The 20,496-nt window shown below is 41.0% G+C and overlaps 2 protein-coding genes across 2 annotated transcripts; both read left to right on the top strand.

The window, feature by feature from the left end:
• Window positions 1–2,378: 2,378 nt before the first annotated feature.
• Window positions 2,379–6,330, top strand: si:ch211-199f5.1 (protocadherin-8). The gene is made up of 3 exons (XM_046837463.1): window positions 2,379–4,976; window positions 5,116–5,323; window positions 5,545–6,330. Exons 1-3 carry the CDS (start codon window positions 2,556–2,558, stop codon window positions 5,874–5,876), a joined length of 2,961 nt encoding a protein of 986 aa, XP_046693419.1. The 5' UTR covers window positions 2,379–2,555; the 3' UTR covers window positions 5,877–6,330.
• A 1,391-nt stretch (window positions 6,331–7,721) lies between these two features.
• Window positions 7,722–19,745, top strand: cnmd (chondromodulin). Its single transcript, XM_046837497.1, has 7 exons — window positions 7,722–7,859; window positions 8,241–8,381; window positions 10,853–10,993; window positions 12,630–12,743; window positions 14,637–14,787; window positions 16,725–16,816; window positions 18,965–19,745. Exons 1-7 carry the CDS (start codon window positions 7,791–7,793, stop codon window positions 19,187–19,189), a joined length of 933 nt encoding a protein of 310 aa, XP_046693453.1. The 5' UTR covers window positions 7,722–7,790; the 3' UTR covers window positions 19,190–19,745.
• Window positions 19,746–20,496: the final 751 nt, after the last annotated feature.

The raw sequence follows: 20,496 nt of genomic DNA, 5'->3' as shown, positions 1-20,496 counted from the left end.
AGGTCGGACTAATGACTTGTGAATTGCGTTGAGGGGGCAATTAGTGAGTGGAGTGATGGCACGCGAGGCGAGAGGGGGATACGGACAGGTGCGCGCGTGCGTCAGGGTGCGAGCGCGCGTGCGTCAGGGTTCGAGCGCCAGAGACTTACTTACCCTCCTTTCCTACTGTCCCCCAACACACACACACACACACACACACACACACCATCCGCGATAACCGCCAAGCAACCCCGACACACACCCACACAAATACGCACATACACACATCTCCCTAAGTTCCCATCCCCAAAATGCAAGAGGACAGAGGCCAAATCCCCTCGTTATCATACGAAAAGACTTAAGCCCTTGCTTAAAAAAACGACTCAAACGACCAACTTCACACAACAACGACCAGGCGTTCATGAGAACAAATGCCATGACAATAGCACGGCCACTCCGCTTTTCTCTTTCGCCTTACAAAATGCAAATAACAGCTCACCGAGATGGGATTTTTCGCAGCTCTCACTAATTCCACCTTTGTTCAGCTCGCGTGCAGGCGCCCAGACTGACACGCAGGTCACGTGAAGGTCCACGGCTAATTCTTTTTTTATTTAAAAAAAAAGGGGGTTTTAAAATACACTTGCAAATGTCCATTAAAAAAAAAAGCCCATGACAGCCTGAAGAACCTTTTAGAAGAGTCTGGTGGTAGGTTCAGTGCTGAGCATATCAGTAAAGGATTTGTTTCTGACGTCATAAAATCCTCGAGATGGGTGGTAATGTGCAAAGTTATATATAAAGAAATTGGATGCATTTCTTACTAAAAAAAAATAAACAGCATTTCCTTATTTTAAAAAGTTACAAGGTAGATTTGGGGGTACCGCCATTTCTGCATTAAAGGTAGGGGGTACCACTATTTCCATGTTTAGATTACTGGAGGTGCCACTTTTTCAGAATTGAAGGTACTGGGGGTTCTGGGGGAAACCAAAAAATATATATTTTTGGAAGTGAGCTTCAGTTCATCTTTATATGTGTGCCTCTGAATCTACCACACCTCTGATTCCCCCTTTATATGAGAATGCAGGGAGAAAGAATTGTCAGTATGATAGGTCAAAAATCAATTCTATTTAAAAAAGAAAGCTGCAAGAGTGAAATAGTTCTAGTGATTTTTATTTCAATGTAGATAAAAGCTTGGATTCAACCCAACACCATAACCATAACTTTTATACAAGTATAAAACGATTTGGAGAAAGCATTATAGGGCTATATATATACACACACACACACACACACACACACACACACACACACAGGAATGTAAAACTTTTTTGTCTATAGCATGATGGTGGCAGATGGATTTACCCTCTTTGTCCTTCTGTTGGACGGCAAGTGTTTGTTCCGCGGATGGAAAAAAAGCACAGAAGAGGAACAAAATCTCTTAAATACCCGTGACCAACCTCATCGCTCCCTAAACGCATTTTAATACGAGGCACCCCAAAGCCCCCCTCTACAAAGCCCAATTCATCGAGCATCTTGGTGCGGTGAAAAGAGTTATATCGGTGATCGTGGCATGCACAAAAGGAGCGCATGCGGAGGCGCTTCATTATGGTCCACTTAGGCGCGGCAGTGTGTGTGAAAGCGCTGCTGGATGCCTGATGTCTCCAATGGAAAACCCTGCCATGCCATTATCATCAAGGCGTTAACGAGGCCTTCATATGCCTTTGATATAATCTGACTATACAGATCTTTTATTTTTTTTTTAAATCTGCTCGGCCTAAATCCTATTGGTAACGGGGTATTTTTGTTCACCTGGCATAGCAGGCGAATGGGCATGAGTAAGAGTAAGGGGAAAGGAAGGAGGAGGCGCGCAGACAGCCACATGCTTCATGCATGCTAAACGAGTCCAGAGATTTCGAATTACAAGTCAGCTCACACGACATCTCGTGAGCTGAGGATTTCTAGGAAATAAGCATTTCGTTCGAGATCTTCTGGATTGACGCACCTGACGCTGCGCAATGTTTACAACGTCTGCGCGTTGGCACACACCGAAAACATGCCCAATCATTTGTTAAACACTTTCTAAAAAACAAAAACAAAAATCTGTAAACAAAGCAAGACTGAAATCATTATTAAATCTGCTCCTTAAGTGAATGCGCTTCACCTAAAAGCGTATAACCTTGTGCGCATTTTGGAGAGCTGGAGAAAAGGTGAAAAAAAGATCATATAGTAAAATCGAGCGTTTGGTACTGTTGTGGCAACTCGTTTGCTTTTATGCAACGTCTAAATAAGCTTAGGTGTCTTTTTAAAAGTCCTATTTTCTCCGTCCAAGACGCGGATTGGTCACACTGGAGCTCATTTGCATGCGCGCGTCTATAAACGGGGCTGTGCCACTGCAGGTTTCTCGAGTTGCTTATTGGAAAAGCGGGCGCTTGTGTCTGAGCGCGCAGAGGAGACACACACTTTGTCCTCTCTGATTTCAGGAACCTAATGATAAGACAATAGGATCAAACTTTCGATTTTTTGTGTGTATGTCTGGTTTTATTACATTTCAGTGAAGTGGAGTGACAGATCAGATCATCATGGGAAGGAGCGCATGTGGGCACTGGTGGATGCGCTTTTTCACCTTGCTGGCATTGCGTGTTCTGGTTGTGCGTGCCGCGGGAAGGACCATGAAATATGAAACGTACGAAGAGGACGCACCGGCTACCGTGATCGGAAACCTGGCCAAGGACATGTCCTTAAGCTTGTCCGCGGGCTCCAAGACTAATTTCAGGATGATGAAGCAGGTCAACGCGTCTTTTGTTCGCCTCCGAGAAAGCGACGGACAGCTGACTGTGGGCGAGAAGATTGACAGAGAGAGAATTTGCAAGCATGCTCTTCAATGTGTTCTTGCGTTCGACGTGGTGAGTTTCTCGAAAGACCAATTCCGACTGATACACGTCGAAGTCGAGGTGAAGGACATCAATGACAATGCGCCTGAGTTTCCCAGGAAGGAGTCCACTCTGGAAATCTCGGAAAACACAGCACCAGGGACCCGAATCCCACTCGACGTGGCTGTAGATGAAGACGTGGGCACGAACTATATACAAAGCTACCAGATTTCAGTAAACAGTCACTTTACGATCGACGTGCTGAGCAGAGCGGATGGGGTTAAATATGCGGAGCTGGTGTTAATGAAAGAGCTGGACAGGGAGACCCAGGCGTCCTACGCGCTGGAACTGGTGGCTACGGACGGCGGAAATCCGCCCAGGTCCGGCATCACCAAGATCAATGTCAAGGTGAAGGACTACAATGACAACAGTCCGATTTTCGAGCGCAGCCACTTTTCCGTGGAGATCCCAGAAGACGCGCCGGTGGGCTTTCTGCTATTGGATCTCAACGCAGTGGATCCGGATGAGGGTTTGAACGGTGATGTGGTGTACGGACTCGGTAACCAAGTGCCTTCGGAGATCAGGCAACTTTTCCGCGTCGACCGCAAAAGCGGCCGCGTCACACTCGAGAGTCCGATGGATTACGAGAGCAAGACGACGTATGAGTTTGACGTCCAGGCGTCCGATCTGGGTCCGAGTCCGAGTCCGCCGGCCATCTGTAAAGTGGTCGTGCAGGTGCAGGATGTGAACGACAACGCGCCCGAGATCACCATCACGCCAATGACGTCTATGGCAGCGGGGGTCGCGCATGTGACCGAGGCGGCCGCCAAGGACACTTTCGTGGCTCTGATCAGCACTTCGGACAGGGACTCGGGGGTCAACGGACAGGTCCACTGCACCCTGTACGGCCACGATCACTTCCGGCTCCAGCAGGCGTACGAGGACAGTTACATGATCGTCACCACGGCGCCGCTGGACAGGGAGAAAATAGCCGAGTATAATCTGACAGTGGTGGCGGAAGACCTCGGCTCTCCGCCGTTTCGCACAATCACACAGTACACCGTGAAGCTGACGGATGAAAACGATAACGCGCCCGTGTTCAGCAAAACCTCCTACGAAGTGTCGCTTGCGGAAAACAACGCACCGGGGGCGTACGTCACCACGGTGGTGGCGCGCGACTCGGACGCGGGGCAGAATAGCAAAGTGAGCTATAAACTCGCGGACACCTATGTGATGGGCTCTCCGGTGTCGACATTTGTCTCCCTCGATCCCTCCACCGGCTCGCTTTACGCGCTGAGAAGTTTCAATTACGAAGTGCTCAAGCTCCTCGAGCTGCGCGTCCACGCGAGCGACGGTGGCGCACCTCCGCTGCACGGCACCGCCACGATCAACCTCAGAATAGTCGACCAGAACGACAACGCTCCCGTGATCGTACATCCGGTGCTCACTAACGGCTCGGCGGACGTCCTTTTGCCCAAAGACGCACCGTCGGGTTACGTTGGCACGCATGTCAGGGCGCGGGACGCCGACGAGGGCATCAACGCCGAGCTTTTGTATCAGATGAGCTCAGCCGAATCCAGCGCGCTTTCGATCAACAAAGTAAGCGGGGAGATCTACGTGAGTCGGGAAGGTGCGCACGAAGTGGGCGAGACCTTCAAGGTCACAGTAACTGTGAGCGACCACGGCAGACCTGCTCTCACTTCGACAGCCACTATCCGCTTCACGGTGATCGCCGGAGCTCCTAAAGGTGACCGCATCCACTATAGTGATCCTGAGGTCCACGAGTGGGATCTCTCTGTGGTTATCATCGTGGTGCTGGCTGGAAGCTGCACGCTTTTGCTTTTGGCCATCATTTTGATTGCCACCAGCTGCAACAAGCGCAAACTAGAAAAGAGGCATGATGAATTCGGGGATGAAAAAGAAGAGGACGTAAATTTAGATGTAGAGAAAAATAACAGTGACCCGCTCATTCCAGTTCACAATGAAAACGTGTTTGATGTACAGCCCTACACCAGTAAACCAGGCTTTACAGGATCTGGTCAAGTGGCCAATGATGAGTGCTGCGGCTCTGAAGAAGGGCTCGACACCGGTTACGAGGCAGAGGACAAAAGCCATGGAGCAAAATTAGATGTAAGTCTTGCTTTTTGTATGGGTTGCACTATTCAAGCTTTGTTTTTATGTGCTGCACTCCAGTCTTAAAGTGTTGATATTTCTTCTGGTGTTTGTAAAACTGTACTGGTGTGTAATTCACCTCTGTTTTTGTCTCCAGGGATATCTAACACTGCCTGGTTACGGCAAGGAAGCAGTCAGGCCGATCACAATCTGGAAGGGCAACTCCTATACAACTATTTCAGCACGAGATCCTCAGTTCAGTGGGAAGGACAGTGGGAAAGGGGACAGTGACTTCAACGACAGCGACTCGGACATAAGCGGAGACGGCCTGAAAAAGGAAGGACATCAAAACAGTGCTCCAGACGGTAAGGCCAATGAGTTTCTTGTCAAATCCGTCATATTCAGATCCATATTTTTGTATATATTTAATACCTAAGTCAGGTAAGCCACCTTTACCTGGTTCAGATTTGTGAAATATGTATGGATGAGATATCACATGGACTGAAATGGCTAAACAGAGCTTATATGCTGCGGTTAAAAGAAAAACACAGATTGCTAACCGAGCTTTGTGCGGTGTTCATTGCAGCTCTGTGGGCATGCACGAGCGAGTGCAGGATCCTCGGCCATTCAGACCGATGCTGGAGTCCAAACGCCACCAGGATGAACAGCGGCTCCAGACAACATCTGTCCACGTTCGCTAAGACAGGCTCACTTCCAAGGGACACTTTGAGAAGAGACACCTATTACCAGGCAAACATCCCTAAAACAGTGGGCTTGCAGAGCGTTTATGAAAGAGTGCTGCACCAAGAGTATGTCATCGTCCCCCCGCCTCAGCCGAGCAGAGTGCAAGACATCAACGACGTCACAATCCCAGTGTACTCTCCCACAACAGCACGCTGTTCCACAAAAGAAGTCTAATGGGTCCAACATAAGACATCTCCCTCAAATACATCTATATGGCCAGATGAAAATGTATTACTATAAATATTTGTCTATTTAAACAAACAAAAAAACATTTTCAGTCTGTGTTGGTCTTAAATTTATGACAATTTGAAGCAATCACCTGATCTTGTCAGAAATCATATATATATATATATATATATATATATATATATATATATATATATATATATATATATATATATATATATATATATATATATATATATGTATGTGTATATACATACACATATATGATGCAAGTTTGTAAATACAGAGTCTATTTTTTATATTATTAATAAGTAAAACAAAAGGTTATTAAAGATTATTATACTTTATATTAAAAGCATGTCCTTTATTTAAATAAAGACCCTTTTCGTGGTCGGAAATCCTATCAAGTTGATAAATGTGCAAACACCGAATGTATGTACGTTTTTTTTAATTGATTTTCTCTAACTGTGTTATAAAAATAAACATGAAAAATTGATTTTTCTTTGTCCCTTTTATGCTTACTGAAATAGAAAAAAAAAAAAAAAACAAAGAAAGAAAGAAAGAACAAAACATGGTATTTTTATTCAGGGACAGAAGGTGGCGCTGTTTGCATGATTTGAGGATAAGAGCATGTAAGGGCTGGAATCAGGGGTTAAAATAATCTTTATATCACAGCACATATACATTTCTATTTCCAGTAATGTAAATGTCACCGAGTTGAGGTGTGTAAGGGATGTCATTAAGTATTTCTCTCTCTCTCTCTCTCTCTCTCTCTCTCTCTCTCTCTCTTTCTCTTTGTTTCTCACTCACTGAATAAACAAATCAATGAATCAATATTTGGTTCATTCCCTCACACCAGCATTACACTCGTTCTAACCTCAGGTGCATTAAGGCATTAAGGCGATAAGACGTTAGTTAAACGTTCCGTCGTCCTGTTTGACCTTGGGCGTCTGTGGATGCTTGAAAGGCATATCATTCAAATTTGCCTTTGACCTTCATTTGCATCTCCCTCAGCATAAGAAAATCGACCAGTTTCCAGATTGTTATGATCACAACCAGAGATGAGAAGGCTACATGGAAATGGCATTTGGGTTTTGTGCATAAACAGCACAATGACCTTAGGGAACAATGCAAGTTCATTCTACACACTGTAACTGGTGTTTATTCAGCACTGCGTGCCTTTATGATCATTCAGTACAGCTGGTTTTTGCTTCTGTGTTGACAGCCCATGACAGCCTATTTGCTAACAAACAAATGTTCTGAACTCATAAAACAATCTAAGGTTTTTCTAAAAGATTTGTCCCCTTAAATTGTTGCATTGATGCACAGTTAAAAAGTGACTCTACCTATAAAACCCTTACAGCTTGCTATATAAACTTTTCTTTTTAGTTTGCTTTTATCTGTGTTGTGCAAATACCCCTATCAGTAAAACACCCAAAACTGAATATATATATATATATATATATATATATATATATATATATATATATATATATATATATATATATATATCTGACTAGAAATGTGCAATAAGTGCAATAATCTCAGTTCAATAACTGCTGCCACACATTTCACTTAATATATACCGTAATATGTGTATTTACGTATACATTATTTACATTTTTTTTACTTTAATTCGAACTTTGATCCTTTACTGTGAGCAACTGCAACCAAAAAATTTCTGTATAGGATCAATAAAGTATTCTGATTCTAAAATCCAAATGCTCAATGGGAGGATTGTTGTCGCGGTGCTTTCAAACATTTTATTAAATCCTGCAAGAGGGCATTCCCAAGCATGTGTAATCTTACACCCTTCCGTCACAAACCCTATTCCTGACTTTTTCCCCCTCTTCTTGCTAAAAGTGAACAAGTGAACACTGTGACAGAAGCTTACAACCAGCCATGGAGGATACTGAGAAGATTCCTATTGCTTTGGCCGGACCTGAGGATTTACAACAATTCATGCCACCGGTAAGTCGACTAACATGCAATAATCCCTTTGAATATATAGAATAATGGAACACATTATATATGAAATGTGTACATATAGTAAATATCTCATTAGAAGAATGCATTTTTGGGGGGAAAGGTAAAAACAGCATAAAAAAGAGTTATTTTTAAGTTATAAACTAAAATTCCTATTTCCCACTATATATTTAATACTATTGCTATGCACCATACTGTTTAACCTGAGTTGCTGGGCAGATAAAGTTCTGTGGTTGCTTTAGTGCTCATCCATGTAGGTGCATTCATGAGTCATTCATGTGTAGTTACTTGTACTTGTCTGCTATTAGACATTTCTCTGACTGGAATGCCAGAAGAGCTTGGATAAGTGTTGTGTGGCATTTGCAGGCGTACGCCGCTGTCGCCATGAAGCCCCCGAGCTCCGTGCGAACGCTCAAGATCGCCGTAGCCGCGCTCAGCATCGGGGTCGTGCTCCTGCTGCTCGGAGCCATGGGTGCCTTTTACTATTGGAACAGCAACAGCAAGCAAGTAAGAGCATCGATCCAGTTTATCACCTCATAAACTTTTTCTTCTCATTCTTCTTCTTTCTTATTATTTACATTTAAACTCACACAGAAGGAATGATTTGCAGTTTGGTTGGATATCAGTAGAAGGGGCAAGGTCTAGCTGAAGCCCAAGGACCAAGTGGTGGAGAATATTTGGGATTGTACACGCTGTAGTGTTTGGCTTTACCTTTCTTTAGCTTTAGAGTCAAGATTTCTAATAAAACGAAAGGTCACTGCTAACATTGAAGCCTTTAAGTTTACTGATAATTTTATGTAGAACACTCATAGTGCTGAACTCTTCACTTTGGGATCGAATCTAGTGAAGTGCTGAATTTACTCAGTCTCCTAAAACAGTGATTGAAGATTTGTGGCCTAAATCAAACTCGAGATGGAAAGGGTGAAAATAAAACGGCATATTTGACAGTTTTTACTAGTGAATATCTGATGTTCTTTATATATTTTCGAATTTTTTTACACGTCAAACTTTAACATCATTAGAATTATTTCAGTTTTATTTGGAGAGCACTTTTAACAATGGACACTGTCCCAGAGCAGCTTTTACGGAGTTAATGAGGTTATAAAGTTGGACATTTTAGTGCTCCCTAAGATGGTAAGAAACCATTGAAAGGAACCAGACTCAAAAAGGAAACCATCAGTGACGGTCGCTTCAATGCAGAACTGTTCATGCAAACTGCGGTCCAAAGTCCTAAAGCCAATGTAGCCTACTGTTGATATTCTTTTTAGAGTTTAGTATTTTATTCACTGTGAATGAAATTGTTGTAAAACAGTATTTCTTGTTAATATAAGAAAATGTATATATAAATGTAAAAATTTGTTTTAGGCTATTTTCAGGATAAAATATTTCACAAAACCAACAAATATTAATAATTTCAAGGTTTGATAAAAAAAAAATAAAATCCACAAATACATCGCAATAACCAAAACGTGTTTATATCAGGATACAAGCTTTTCACTTCTATACAATATGTAATGATGTGAGTGTGAGCAGAACTTCATGCCTTAATGCCTGGTTATGGAAAAAAAAAAAAAAAAAACCTGTGAAACAATCATGTTGAGGTTTGACATTTGAAATAAGTTTAAGAGTAGACATTCCAAAGATTGGAATTGAAAATTGTACAAAATGACTGATTTGGGAAAAATGAACCTTTCTGTCTCTAAATTCTTGCAGTAATTAAACCCTCACAGTGTTAATTTCCTTCTTGTTCATTTGTTTCCATCAGTATATACGCAGTCAAGCCACTGTAATGCCAATTCAGCACTGTGAGGGATTCACATTTACCAAAAGCGAGACCAATGTTCTTATAGCTCTGCTCAGCAGTGAAGCTAATGGTGTGGATAAGCTATCTGCTAATATTTTAACAGGGAAATATCGATTTTGGAGTTGCTTTATACCGTAAAATGTTGACCAGATAATAGCTTTAGTTTTAGCCGCCTTCCAAGTTGGATCCTCGCCAATAAATAATGGCATGAGTCAATGATCGTTTTATTGGCAACTCAGAAGTTTCAACTTAGAAGCAACCATCTGCATTTCTTGCTATATATCATATGGATGGTGTGAAAGGACCCCTTTATGTAACTACCACCATCCGTTGCAATAACACACAAGCCACCCTGCCAAGGAGAATGAAAAGTGAACTAGGCTTCATTCAGCTCTAAAAATCTAGCTTCAAACTTTGGTCAGGAAAGTATGCGGGTTTGGTTTCCTCACTTAGCAGAGTTACAAACACACAAGGCTGAAGGATAGCAGTTATACCAATATACACCCAAGAATTCAATGAATGCAATTAATGGAGGAGTGAAAGACGGTAACTGTTTCTCACTGCCGGTGTTCATTATTTACTCATCAACCTCTGTTTGACTTTTCCAAGTGCAGAAAACATGCAAGCAACCATTAAAAATGCATTAACCTACTGTATCTCCGGCAACAATATCTCACAGGAGATTCCTTTGCTTTTAAATGAACAAGAGGTTTCATGGAAGTTAGAGAAAAACAAAATGCGGTTAATGAGCATCCATGCTAATGACACGAGGACATTAGGGACATTCAAATGATCTAAATCGAATTTTCATCTAAAAGTTAATCTAATTATTTAATATCACAATATCATTGAATACTAATGAGAGAACATACTTTACTTTTTTTTTCCCAGGGTGGCTCATAGAAAAGGGCGCTTCAATGCATTTGTTAATAGGATTCCAACAATAATGCCAAACAATTTGAATGAATACAAAATATTTTCAAATAAACGTATATTTAATGATTTGATTTAAAGATAAGGTGTAGTTCACTGTATTTTAGACAAGGACAGGTAAACTGGGTTTTCTAAATGCTGAAGATATGATTTGTTAATGATTTTGCTGTACATTGAGATAAATACACTAGAGTTTATGTTGAAAGATTTTTTTTTACCTCTACTGTATTATCCATTACAGGTGTACAATATCCACTATAGCATGAGCATTGACGGTAAAGTGGAGAAGGGCTCCATGGAGATTGACACGGTGAACAACTTGGAGAGGTTCAAAACAGGAAGCAAAAACGACGAGGCAGTTGAAGTCCACGATTTTCAGATCGTAAGCTTTCAGAAATCCTTTTCTTCTATTTTAATAAACGCTAAAATCTATGCAGCTCTTTTGCATCTACATGAATACTATTCATTTAGCTAATTAGAATTACTTCTCCCAGGACTGCGAATTTCCCACAAAGACCTTAAAAGTACCCCTGTCCTCTTAGTTACCTTTCAAACTAAATCAATCCTTACCCAGTCCCTGACCACTGATGAACAATATCCTCTATCCTCTAAGGTATATAGACTTAAAACAATTACAGAAATGAATGATTTGAAGACACCAATACAAAATAAGTTCCATTTTACCTGTAGAACACATAAGAACTGGATCCCAAAATGCAATCCCCACAAAGATAAACAGTGGTGGTAGAACGACCGTAAGTTACCCCTGGCCTATTAGTTACTTCACACACTAACTCTATCTTTAACAAGTCACTAACCATTGGTTGACAAAATCCTCTATATATGGGTGTCGTAAGGTGTATGGACTAACAACATTTTTCAGAAATTAATGATTTAAGGTCACAAAATGAAAAGAAATCCTATTTGTCCTAAAAGAAAAACCCTGTAGAACTCATAAGAACTTTGGACTGGAGTTAAAATCCAATCTCTACAAAGAAACATGGTGGCGGGAGAATCACCTTAAAAGTCACCCCTGGTCTGGTAGTTACTTTGCAAACTAAATCACTCTTTACCTCGTCACTGATTATCCCATTGGTGGACAACATCCACCATTTATCTGTGTGAAAAAACTGATCATAATGTATATAACAACATTTTCAGAAATGGATGATTTAAGTTCAGCAAATCAAAATAAGTTTAATTTTGCTCCAGAAAATACCTTTAGAACAGATGAGAACTGTGGACTGGAGTCTAAATCCAATCTCTCTAGAAAAATGGTGGTGGTAGAATCACCTAAAGAGTTACCTCTGATCTCTCAAGTTACTTTGCAGACTAATTGACTCTTTACAAATAGTAAATGACCATTGGTGGACAACATCCTCTATGTACAGTTGTTAAAAAATTGCAACCATAAGGTATATAGACTAACAAAAATTTTAGAAATTTATGATTTGAGCACACCAAATCAAAAGTAGTTACATAAAAAATGACCTGGAGAATTCTGGACCTGAGCTAAGAACCCAATCCCCACAAAGAAAGATGGAGTTACTCCTGTCCTCTTAGTTACTTCTCAAACTAAGTCACTTTACATTTAGGTCATTTATCAGACACCCTTATACAGAGCAACTTACAATTGATCTCATCCATAACCACCTTATGGGGTTAAGGGCCTTGCTTAAGGGCCCAGGAGTGGGAGCAAATTTGAACTCAAATCTTTTGATTTAAAGCCCAAAGTCTTAACCACTAAACTACGACCTCTCCAATCACGTAATCACAAAAGAAGTCAATAATTTAGGCTGCTACATTAACACATTACTTCAAAATTATGGGCTATTTTATATAATTTAGATAATAACATCCATTTCATTTCAAGGTTGAAGTCTTTCAATTGGTTTTTTGTGTTGTGATTAAGATTAGCAGCTACTGACATTTTTATTAACACAAAATCCATCAAAAACTGTAATGGAATACTTTGTTTCCCTATTTGCCATCTCTTAACCAGTATCTTTTATACTCAGGGAATTACTGGGATCCGTTTTGCCGGAGAAGAGAAATGCTACATCAAGACCGAAGCCAAAGGTCACCTTCCAGAACTGGAATATCTGAACAAGGAGACCCTGAGCTTTGACTTGGTACCTTGAGCCACCACACTGCACACCTGAAGCTTTTCCCATATATATCACTATGAGATCAAACCCATGGTGGTGAGCACTTAAAAATTCAAGGTCTTAAAAATAATGGCTATGGTTTAATGATAAACATTTGTGGCTTGGAGAGGAAGAGTATTTGCTACCAAAGAACTGACCAAACCCCCAGTAGGATTCCGTTCCTGTTTGTGCTCTGCTTCATCCCTGCTCCATATGTTATTTTTTATTGTGAGAAGACATGAGAATAAAATTGACATGATTGAGCACACACACGTGACTATCGATTTTGGCAGAGCCCACCAAAGGACCGGCAGTTAGTGCCTGAGGCGCTTCCATCCAGTTTTTCAAACACGAACAACTCCACAGCTCGGGAGACCCCTAAAAAGCCACTCACGGCTCAATTGGGAGTTCTGCCAAGACCGGGCTCCAAATTAGAGCGCCGATGCCCTCTCACCTCACAGCTGCAGCATTCATTTTTGCATCGCACATTTAAAAAAACGATACTCTCAAAACAGCCGTGACTGTGAAGTTGCTTGGTTTTTTTTTTCATTCTTTCTTCAAGCACACATCCATCTTTAAACGATTTAATGCAAATGGCCACTTGAATATTCATGTGGCGTATGTGTTTTACAACGTGCTTGCTGGGCCGCGCTGATAAGGGTGGTCCTGTCAAAAGCGACGCTTTGCAGCATCTGAGAGCTTTATGTGTGCGGCTGGGAGGAAAGTATAAAATGGATGGGACACAGTCAGGGAAATGAATGAGGGACAGTGTGCAACTGCTAGGTACGATGCATGCTGCTTGGCACATCGGTTTTAGTGCCTTTTGAAGAGCGATGGAAAGAATGTTTCACAGTATGGAATCCATGGTCAATTCGAAACAGTCATACAAGTCACTGCTCACTTATTCACGTGAGACTGATACTATGTTTTTTTGGTACGTTTTGATACTGACCCTGACACTTGATTATGTCTAATCACTTTTAATCCCTCAGCAGTCAGGGAACATGCCATTTAGCCTTTTTCCTGTTTGGATAGTGGCTATAAAAAGCATGGGTGCAACAGTCAAATCAGTCAGTAGAGTTGCAGTGGATTTTGTCTGTACAGCTGTAAGTAAAGCATGTGTCAATGGCGCCAATGTATCAAGATCCCTTGACTTAAATGATCCATGGGATATGACTTTCAAGAACGATATGCAGAGTAAAAGCTGATTAGAGCATCAGACTCTATACTTTTTATGTTGAAAATGTTGTATCAGGTTACTTTTGCACCAGTTCATTAATGTAATTATCCAGTAAAAGCAGAAATAATGAGAAAGTCCTGCAGATAAAGGAAACGAGCTAAGAAGAGGAAATGTTCACATCAGACTTCTAAATCGAGGAGAAATATGATCTTAATGACTTTGACCATGATTAATGGTAGCTAAAGAGGCTGGTTTTCAGTATTTCCTGAAATTACACTTTGCAAAAGTTTGCAAAGTATGAGCGTTGGAAGATGTTGGAAGAGATGTTGGCTTAAGATGACAAGAAGACTAGTATTTCAAAGAGCCACTCTTTTCAACCATGGTGAACAGAAAAGCACCTTCAGATGATGGGGCACAATAGAAGAACACCGAACTGGGTTTGATTCCTATTTTAACAAGAAACAACAGGTTCAGCAAAATTAGGCAGAAGATAACAAAGTGGACAATGAGTGTTCTGTATGAAAGACAGTTTTATGAAGTATTGAAACATTCTAACAATTCTAGATAAGGAGAAATAAATGAGCCCCTCATACCACAATTTTTTTAAATGAGAGTAAACAAATCTAATGTAGCCTTGGGCCTTGAACTGCAAAAACAAAAGCTATAATGAATCGCATCTTATGCTCAAATTTCCACAGGTGGAAGAGGTCATGCCTGCCAAGGTTGAAGACTCTCTAATCTGGGTCGCTGCCGATCAACCTCTGAAAGACTACAGCATCCTGAGTGACAAAATTTTGGACCTCTGCAAAGGAGTGCCTATCTTCTGGCTGCGTCCTACCTACCCTAACAGTACAACTGCCTCTTATTGTCTTGACTCTTTGCTATCCAATTTTTGTCTAGATATTTTTTTAGATTTCCTAGGCTTAAACGGCAGCCTGGAAGCCTTGAGAAAACACAACCCAATGACATAGAAAAAGGACATGCCCTGATGTTAAACAATATTCTTTCTGACAGTAGTACAGGTACCATAAAATCTGCTGCCCTTGCTCATAAGTGAAGTGACTATTCAGTTAATTGGTCTGGAAATGAACAGAAAACAGCAGCGGATCAAAAACCGTGCCAGAAAATACAGCTTCGCCTGACAGAACAGATTGCTTTGACTCATTTCAAGCAACTTTCAAGGCTGTTATTTATTTTTATTTATTTTTTTTACATATCAGTACAGCATTACATAAATTATATATTTAATCTTTTCTTGTAATGGCTCCGTGCCATAACATCACAGAGTCTGAAAAAACTGCATAGATAGATAGATAGATAGATAGATAGATAGATAGATAGATAGATAGATAGATAGATAGATAGATAGATAGATAGTGACAGACAGAGAATGCATGCTGGAGGTTAAAGATGTCATATACAGCATTTATTATGGAATATCTAACTTTATTACTTTATTGGAAAACAAAAATGGGAAGACAGCCAGACAGATTGATTTACTGACAGGCAGGCAGAGAAAATAGATTTATAGACAGACAAACAGAAAGACAGTAAATGCATGCTGAAGGTTTAAGATGTCATGTAAAAAATATATATATATATAGTAAAATATAGTAAGGGTACATAGCAATTAATTGCATCTAGCAGAAGCCCCTGTCCTCTAAATTTGGCTCTTTCACCCCAACTACCTGCATGTCTTCCCTCATCACATCCATAAACCTCCTCCTTGGCTTCCTCTTTTCCTCCTTCCTGGTGGCTCCATCCTCAGCATTCTTCAATCGATATACCCCATTTCCCTCCTCTGAACATGTCCAAACCATCTCAATCACACCTCTCTCACCTTCCTCTGCCCTACAAAAATTACCTGTAGAACACTTGAGAAATCTAGACTGGAGATGAGAAACTACCAGATCACAAAAAATTATGAGAGAACAGTCCGATCAGTCAGCATCATGAATTGACAAGCCGCCATTAATCGCGATGCGACGTTCGCTGGTAAATTGTGCTATCACTTCACATAATGTAGAAAGATGATGACATTAAGCCACAGCGCTGGCAGGTCACGTTGTAAATCATTTGGCTAAGGAAAGTACTAGGTACCAATATACAGTACAGACCAAAAGTTTGGACACAACTTCTCATTCAAAGAGTTTTCTTTATTTTCATGACTATGAACATTGTAGATTCACACTGAAGGCATCAAAACTATGAATTAACACATGTGGAATTATATATGGAATTATATACATAACAAAAAAGTGTGAAACAACTGAAAAATGTCATATTCTGGGTTCTTCAAAGTAGCCACCTTTTGCTTTGATTACTGCTTTGCACACTCTTGGCATTCTCTTGATGAGCTTCAAGAGGTAGTCACCTGAAATGGTCTTCCAACAGTCTTGAAGGAGTTCCCCGAGAGATGCTTGGCACTTGTTGGCCCTTTTGCCTTCACTCTGCGGTCCAGCTCACCCCTAAACCATCTCGACTGGGTTCAGGTCCGGTGACTGTGGAGGCCAGGTCATCTGGCGCAGCACCCCATCACTCTCCTTCTTGGTCAAATAGCCCTTGATGCCTTCAGTGTGAATCTACAATTTTCATAGTCATGAAAATAAAGAAAACTCTTTGAATAAGAAGGTGTGTCCAAACTTTTGGTCTGTACTGTATATCCACACAGGAACATCCAGGTTCAGCGGTAGAATCTGCATGTCATATGTCCATCACAAAACAGAAAATGTGATCGATTTAATTGCTGAAATCTCGCAATGAATCACGTTCCCTTTCTGTTCCAGGAGAGCAAAAGAAACAGGTTCCCAGGGCCAGACGACAGGCTCCGGAAGACAACGTCGACAGCCCTTCATTCAACCCTAACAACCCGTACCATGTGAGTGCCATTTGGCTCGAAAAGTTTTACCACATGGTTGTGTTTTTTTGCACAGATCAACCAGACGGAGAGAGAGAAAGAAAGAGAGAGAGAGAAAGAGAGAGAGAGAGAGAGAGAGAGGAGCAAAATGGGAGAAAAAAGTCTCAGAAAAAAACGAATTAACATGCACAAGTCACATCAGATTTCAAAAAGCGACTTGTGCGTGATTGACAGCTTTAATGTAATAGTAGCTGTACTGCCTGCAGCCATACTTAACATGGCAGTAATTTCAATAAAATGTGACTATCCATTTGGCAAAACTGTCCATCCCAATTGTAATCACTCTGACCCTGAAGGCCCGATTGCAGCACAGCAATATTTCAGGACTGTCAATTCAAAGCTCACCAGTCGATACTCATCTACATCAACTGTGGACCACCAAACATGCTATTTTCTTTTATTTATTTATTTTATTTCACTATTTCTGGCCCATAGCTGTTTTTCTTTTTCTTCACCAAGGAAGAACATCATCATGTTGAGATTTGTTTTATTAATTTATTCTTTATATATATATATTTTTATATATATTTGAGTGTCCACTTACCATAATGTGCCCAATTGTATGTTCTGAAACACTATAATAATTTGGGTTTATATACTTATATATATGAACTAGTGTTTTCAATGGTCATATTTTAAAAAACACTATCTTATAAGCTCAAATTATTCAGTGTATTATTGTGGTCCAGAGTATTTATGTAACTCTTGTAACTGGACACTCCTTTTGTGAGAAAGAAGAGGGCAATATGCCCAGACCTGAAAGCCTGGGCAGATGTTAGGGTCACTGTAGGAGGCCATGCCTGTCACGCAGCATCTAATCTCCCAGATTTCCTTTCTAAAGAGCCAGAATCCTCTCATTGAACCTCTCTTTCCCCTTTCAGAACAAAAACCTTCACTATTCTGTCCATTTGCACAAACCTGAAACCCGATCTGAGGCTACATCATTACTTTTGAGTTTATATAGACTTACGAAGCTATAAACCCTAGCTTTGAGCATCCAGATGGTGCATAGTCGCATGAGATAATTGTTGTGTAGTGTTTTTTTTTACTTCCAAATCGCAATATTCTTAAAATGTGAATAACGGTAATATATTTGATTGGTGTGTATTCCTAAATAATATATATATATATATATATATATATATATATATATATATATATATATATATATATATATATATATTAACCCATAACACCCACCGATCACCCATAACATTATGACCACCTGCCTAATTTTGTGTTGGTCCCCATTCGCTGCCAAATCAGTCCTGACCCTAAGCATTAACAGTATTTTCAGCAATTTGCGCTACAAGGAGCTCGTCTGTTGGATCGGACCACACAGTTCAGCCTTCGATCCCCACGTGCATCAATGAGCCTTGGCCGGCCGTGATCCTGTCTTTGGATCCTGTTCCTTGGACCACTTTTGATAGACACTGGGAAAACCACAAGAGCTGCCGACGGGGTCTGGTTGCTAGTCCAATGCCCACCCTTCTCCTTTCGCAAACGGGCTTAGGACTATTAATGGTAGAGTACTTTATAACCATTCCCACAACTGAGCACCGAAGAGGGGTTAAGGGCTTTGCTCAAGGGCCCCAGAGTGGCAGCCTGGTATGACCGGGACTCAAACACACAACCACAAGACCAATGTATTAACCACTAAGCTTTGAATTGTAACACCAAAAGTGTGCCAATCATCTTGTTCCAAAAATCTAGTAGATAGCCATCCCAGATTAGTCTAGTCTGTTATAGCAGCTCCATAGTAATGCCGATAGTCGTGGAATAGATTGTTCAACAAGCACATCATGGGGAAAAGATGCCCGGGTGTTCACATACTTTTTGGCGTACCGTGTGGGTACTTCGAAAGCATTTATTACCTTATTTTTGAGGATCACTCACAGCATTTTCTTTACACTCGCCTAAAATTGAACACTATTCAAAAGTTTGTTTAGGGTCTGGACTGAAGCCACACAAATGCACAGAACTCTTGTGTAGTTTCTCAGGTTTTCCCCTTGATAAATTGTGTTTGGACAAAAAAAAATACAAATTAATAAACCATAATATTAATGATCAAATATGATCTATGAATAATGTGTTCTGCCCCAACTGCAGCGTCGTGAGGACGGTGAGGACGGCCCTATGACTGTAGACCCCATGTTGGACCACATGGGTGTGTGCTGCGCCGAGTGTCGCCGGAGCTACACGCACTGCGTCCGTGTCTGCGAGCCTCTGGGGGGCTACGAACCATGGCCTTACCACTACAGAGGCTGTAGGAAAGTCTGTCGTGTCGTCATGCCGTGCAGCTGGTGGATAGCTCGCATCATGGGCGTCGTGTAAACGCCCCATAGTGGAAGAGAGGATGAACTTCAACCGAAGAACAAAGAAGCCTCATCATGAGCATCGACATTGTACAAAAATACAGAAATCATACCATTAATGTGGATGCTGTTAGAATACTGGTCGTATTGCATCTTATTGAGGAAAGAGTTTTTCCTGTCGTGTAAATATGTGTTAACGTGCTCCCGGACACACCAGAGACGTCTTCGAATAGTCACAAACGCCTATATGAGATATTTAAGATATATACTTGCCATTTTGTTTTCCTGGATTTTGCTTTTTGATGAAACATTAAACGATGTCTGGCTTTTCTTTTTTCATGTGGGCTTTAGACAAATACTGCTGCTTTCAAAGTGCCTTTTTTTGTTTCGTTTCATAGCCAAAGTGTAATAAAGGTTTTGAAATTTACATGTTACATTGCTTCATTATGCTTCACAAACTCTTTCAATCAGTGGTGGAAAAAAATTTATAAATATATTTATATATTACTATACACACAATATTTCCAAAAGTATTGGGACACCTGGTCATTAGTTTGTGGTTTTTGAGAATTAAATTCCACATTTAGTCCCAATTTGCTCTTATACTTCCTTCCACTTTTCTGGGAAGATGTTCCACTAGATTTTGGTGTGTGCTTATTGATATTTGTGTTCATCAGCCACAAGGGTGTTATGAAAGGCAGGTACTGATGTAGGTGAGGAGGCCTGGGGGGTGCAGTCAGCGTTCACATTCATCCCAAAGGTGTTCAGTAGGGATGAGATCAGGGCTCTATAGCAGGACACTCAAGATCTTTCTCTCCAAAGCATGTAAACCAGATCTTCAAGGAGCTCAATTTGTGCACAGGGGCATTGCCGTGCTGGAACTGGTTCGGGTTTCCAAGTTCAAGTAAATGCAAAATTTTATTGTAGCGCATCTAAAGACGTCCTGTACAATTGAGTGCCTTCAGCTTTGTGGTAACAGTTTGGAAAAGAACCACATATAGCAGGAAAGAGCAGGTGTCCCAATACTTTTGGAATTATAGCGCATGTACACACACACACACACACACACACACACACACACACACACACACACACACACACACACACACCCATCACTAGAGGTTAATAAACAAGCTTTATTTATTTTTTTATCGCTTGGTGCTTTCACAGCTTGAGATCATACCCATAATGCAAACGGTTGAGTTCCTTTTGATGTCTGAGTGGAGACGCTTCATAAAAGGAGAGCGGAAACGACTGCGAAGTTTACGCTCGCGCCAGGAAACGGTCCTGTCTGATTAGCTTCAGAGATGAATCGTGGGACGTGAA

Source organism: Silurus meridionalis, chromosome 24 (assembly GCF_014805685.1).
Source record: "Silurus meridionalis isolate SWU-2019-XX chromosome 24, ASM1480568v1, whole genome shotgun sequence".
NCBI classification, from domain to species: domain Eukaryota; kingdom Metazoa; phylum Chordata; class Actinopteri; order Siluriformes; family Siluridae; genus Silurus; species Silurus meridionalis.
Note: the sequence above shows the minus strand (reverse complement) of the source record. Positions and strands in the feature narration are given on the sequence as shown.

Bases quoted from the DNA above. Each gene is read 5' to 3' on its own strand.
- si:ch211-199f5.1 (XM_046837463.1), top strand. From the start codon at position 2,556: ATGGGAAGGAGCGCATGTGGGCACTGGTGGATGCGCTTTTTCACCTTG. The intron at 4,977-5,115 runs GTAAGTCTTGCT...TTTTGTCTCCAG, and splicing joins GCCATGGAGCAAAATTAGAT to GGATATCTAACACTGCCTGG. The intron at 5,324-5,544 runs GTAAGGCCAATG...TGTTCATTGCAG, and splicing joins TCAAAACAGTGCTCCAGACG to CTCTGTGGGCATGCACGAGC.
- cnmd (XM_046837497.1), top strand. From the start codon at position 7,791: ATGGAGGATACTGAGAAGATTCCTATTGCTTTGGCCGGACCTGAGGAT. The intron at 7,860-8,240 runs GTAAGTCGACTA...TGGCATTTGCAG, and splicing joins TACAACAATTCATGCCACCG to GCGTACGCCGCTGTCGCCAT. The intron at 10,994-12,629 runs GTAAGCTTTCAG...TTTTATACTCAG, and splicing joins AAGTCCACGATTTTCAGATC to GGAATTACTGGGATCCGTTT.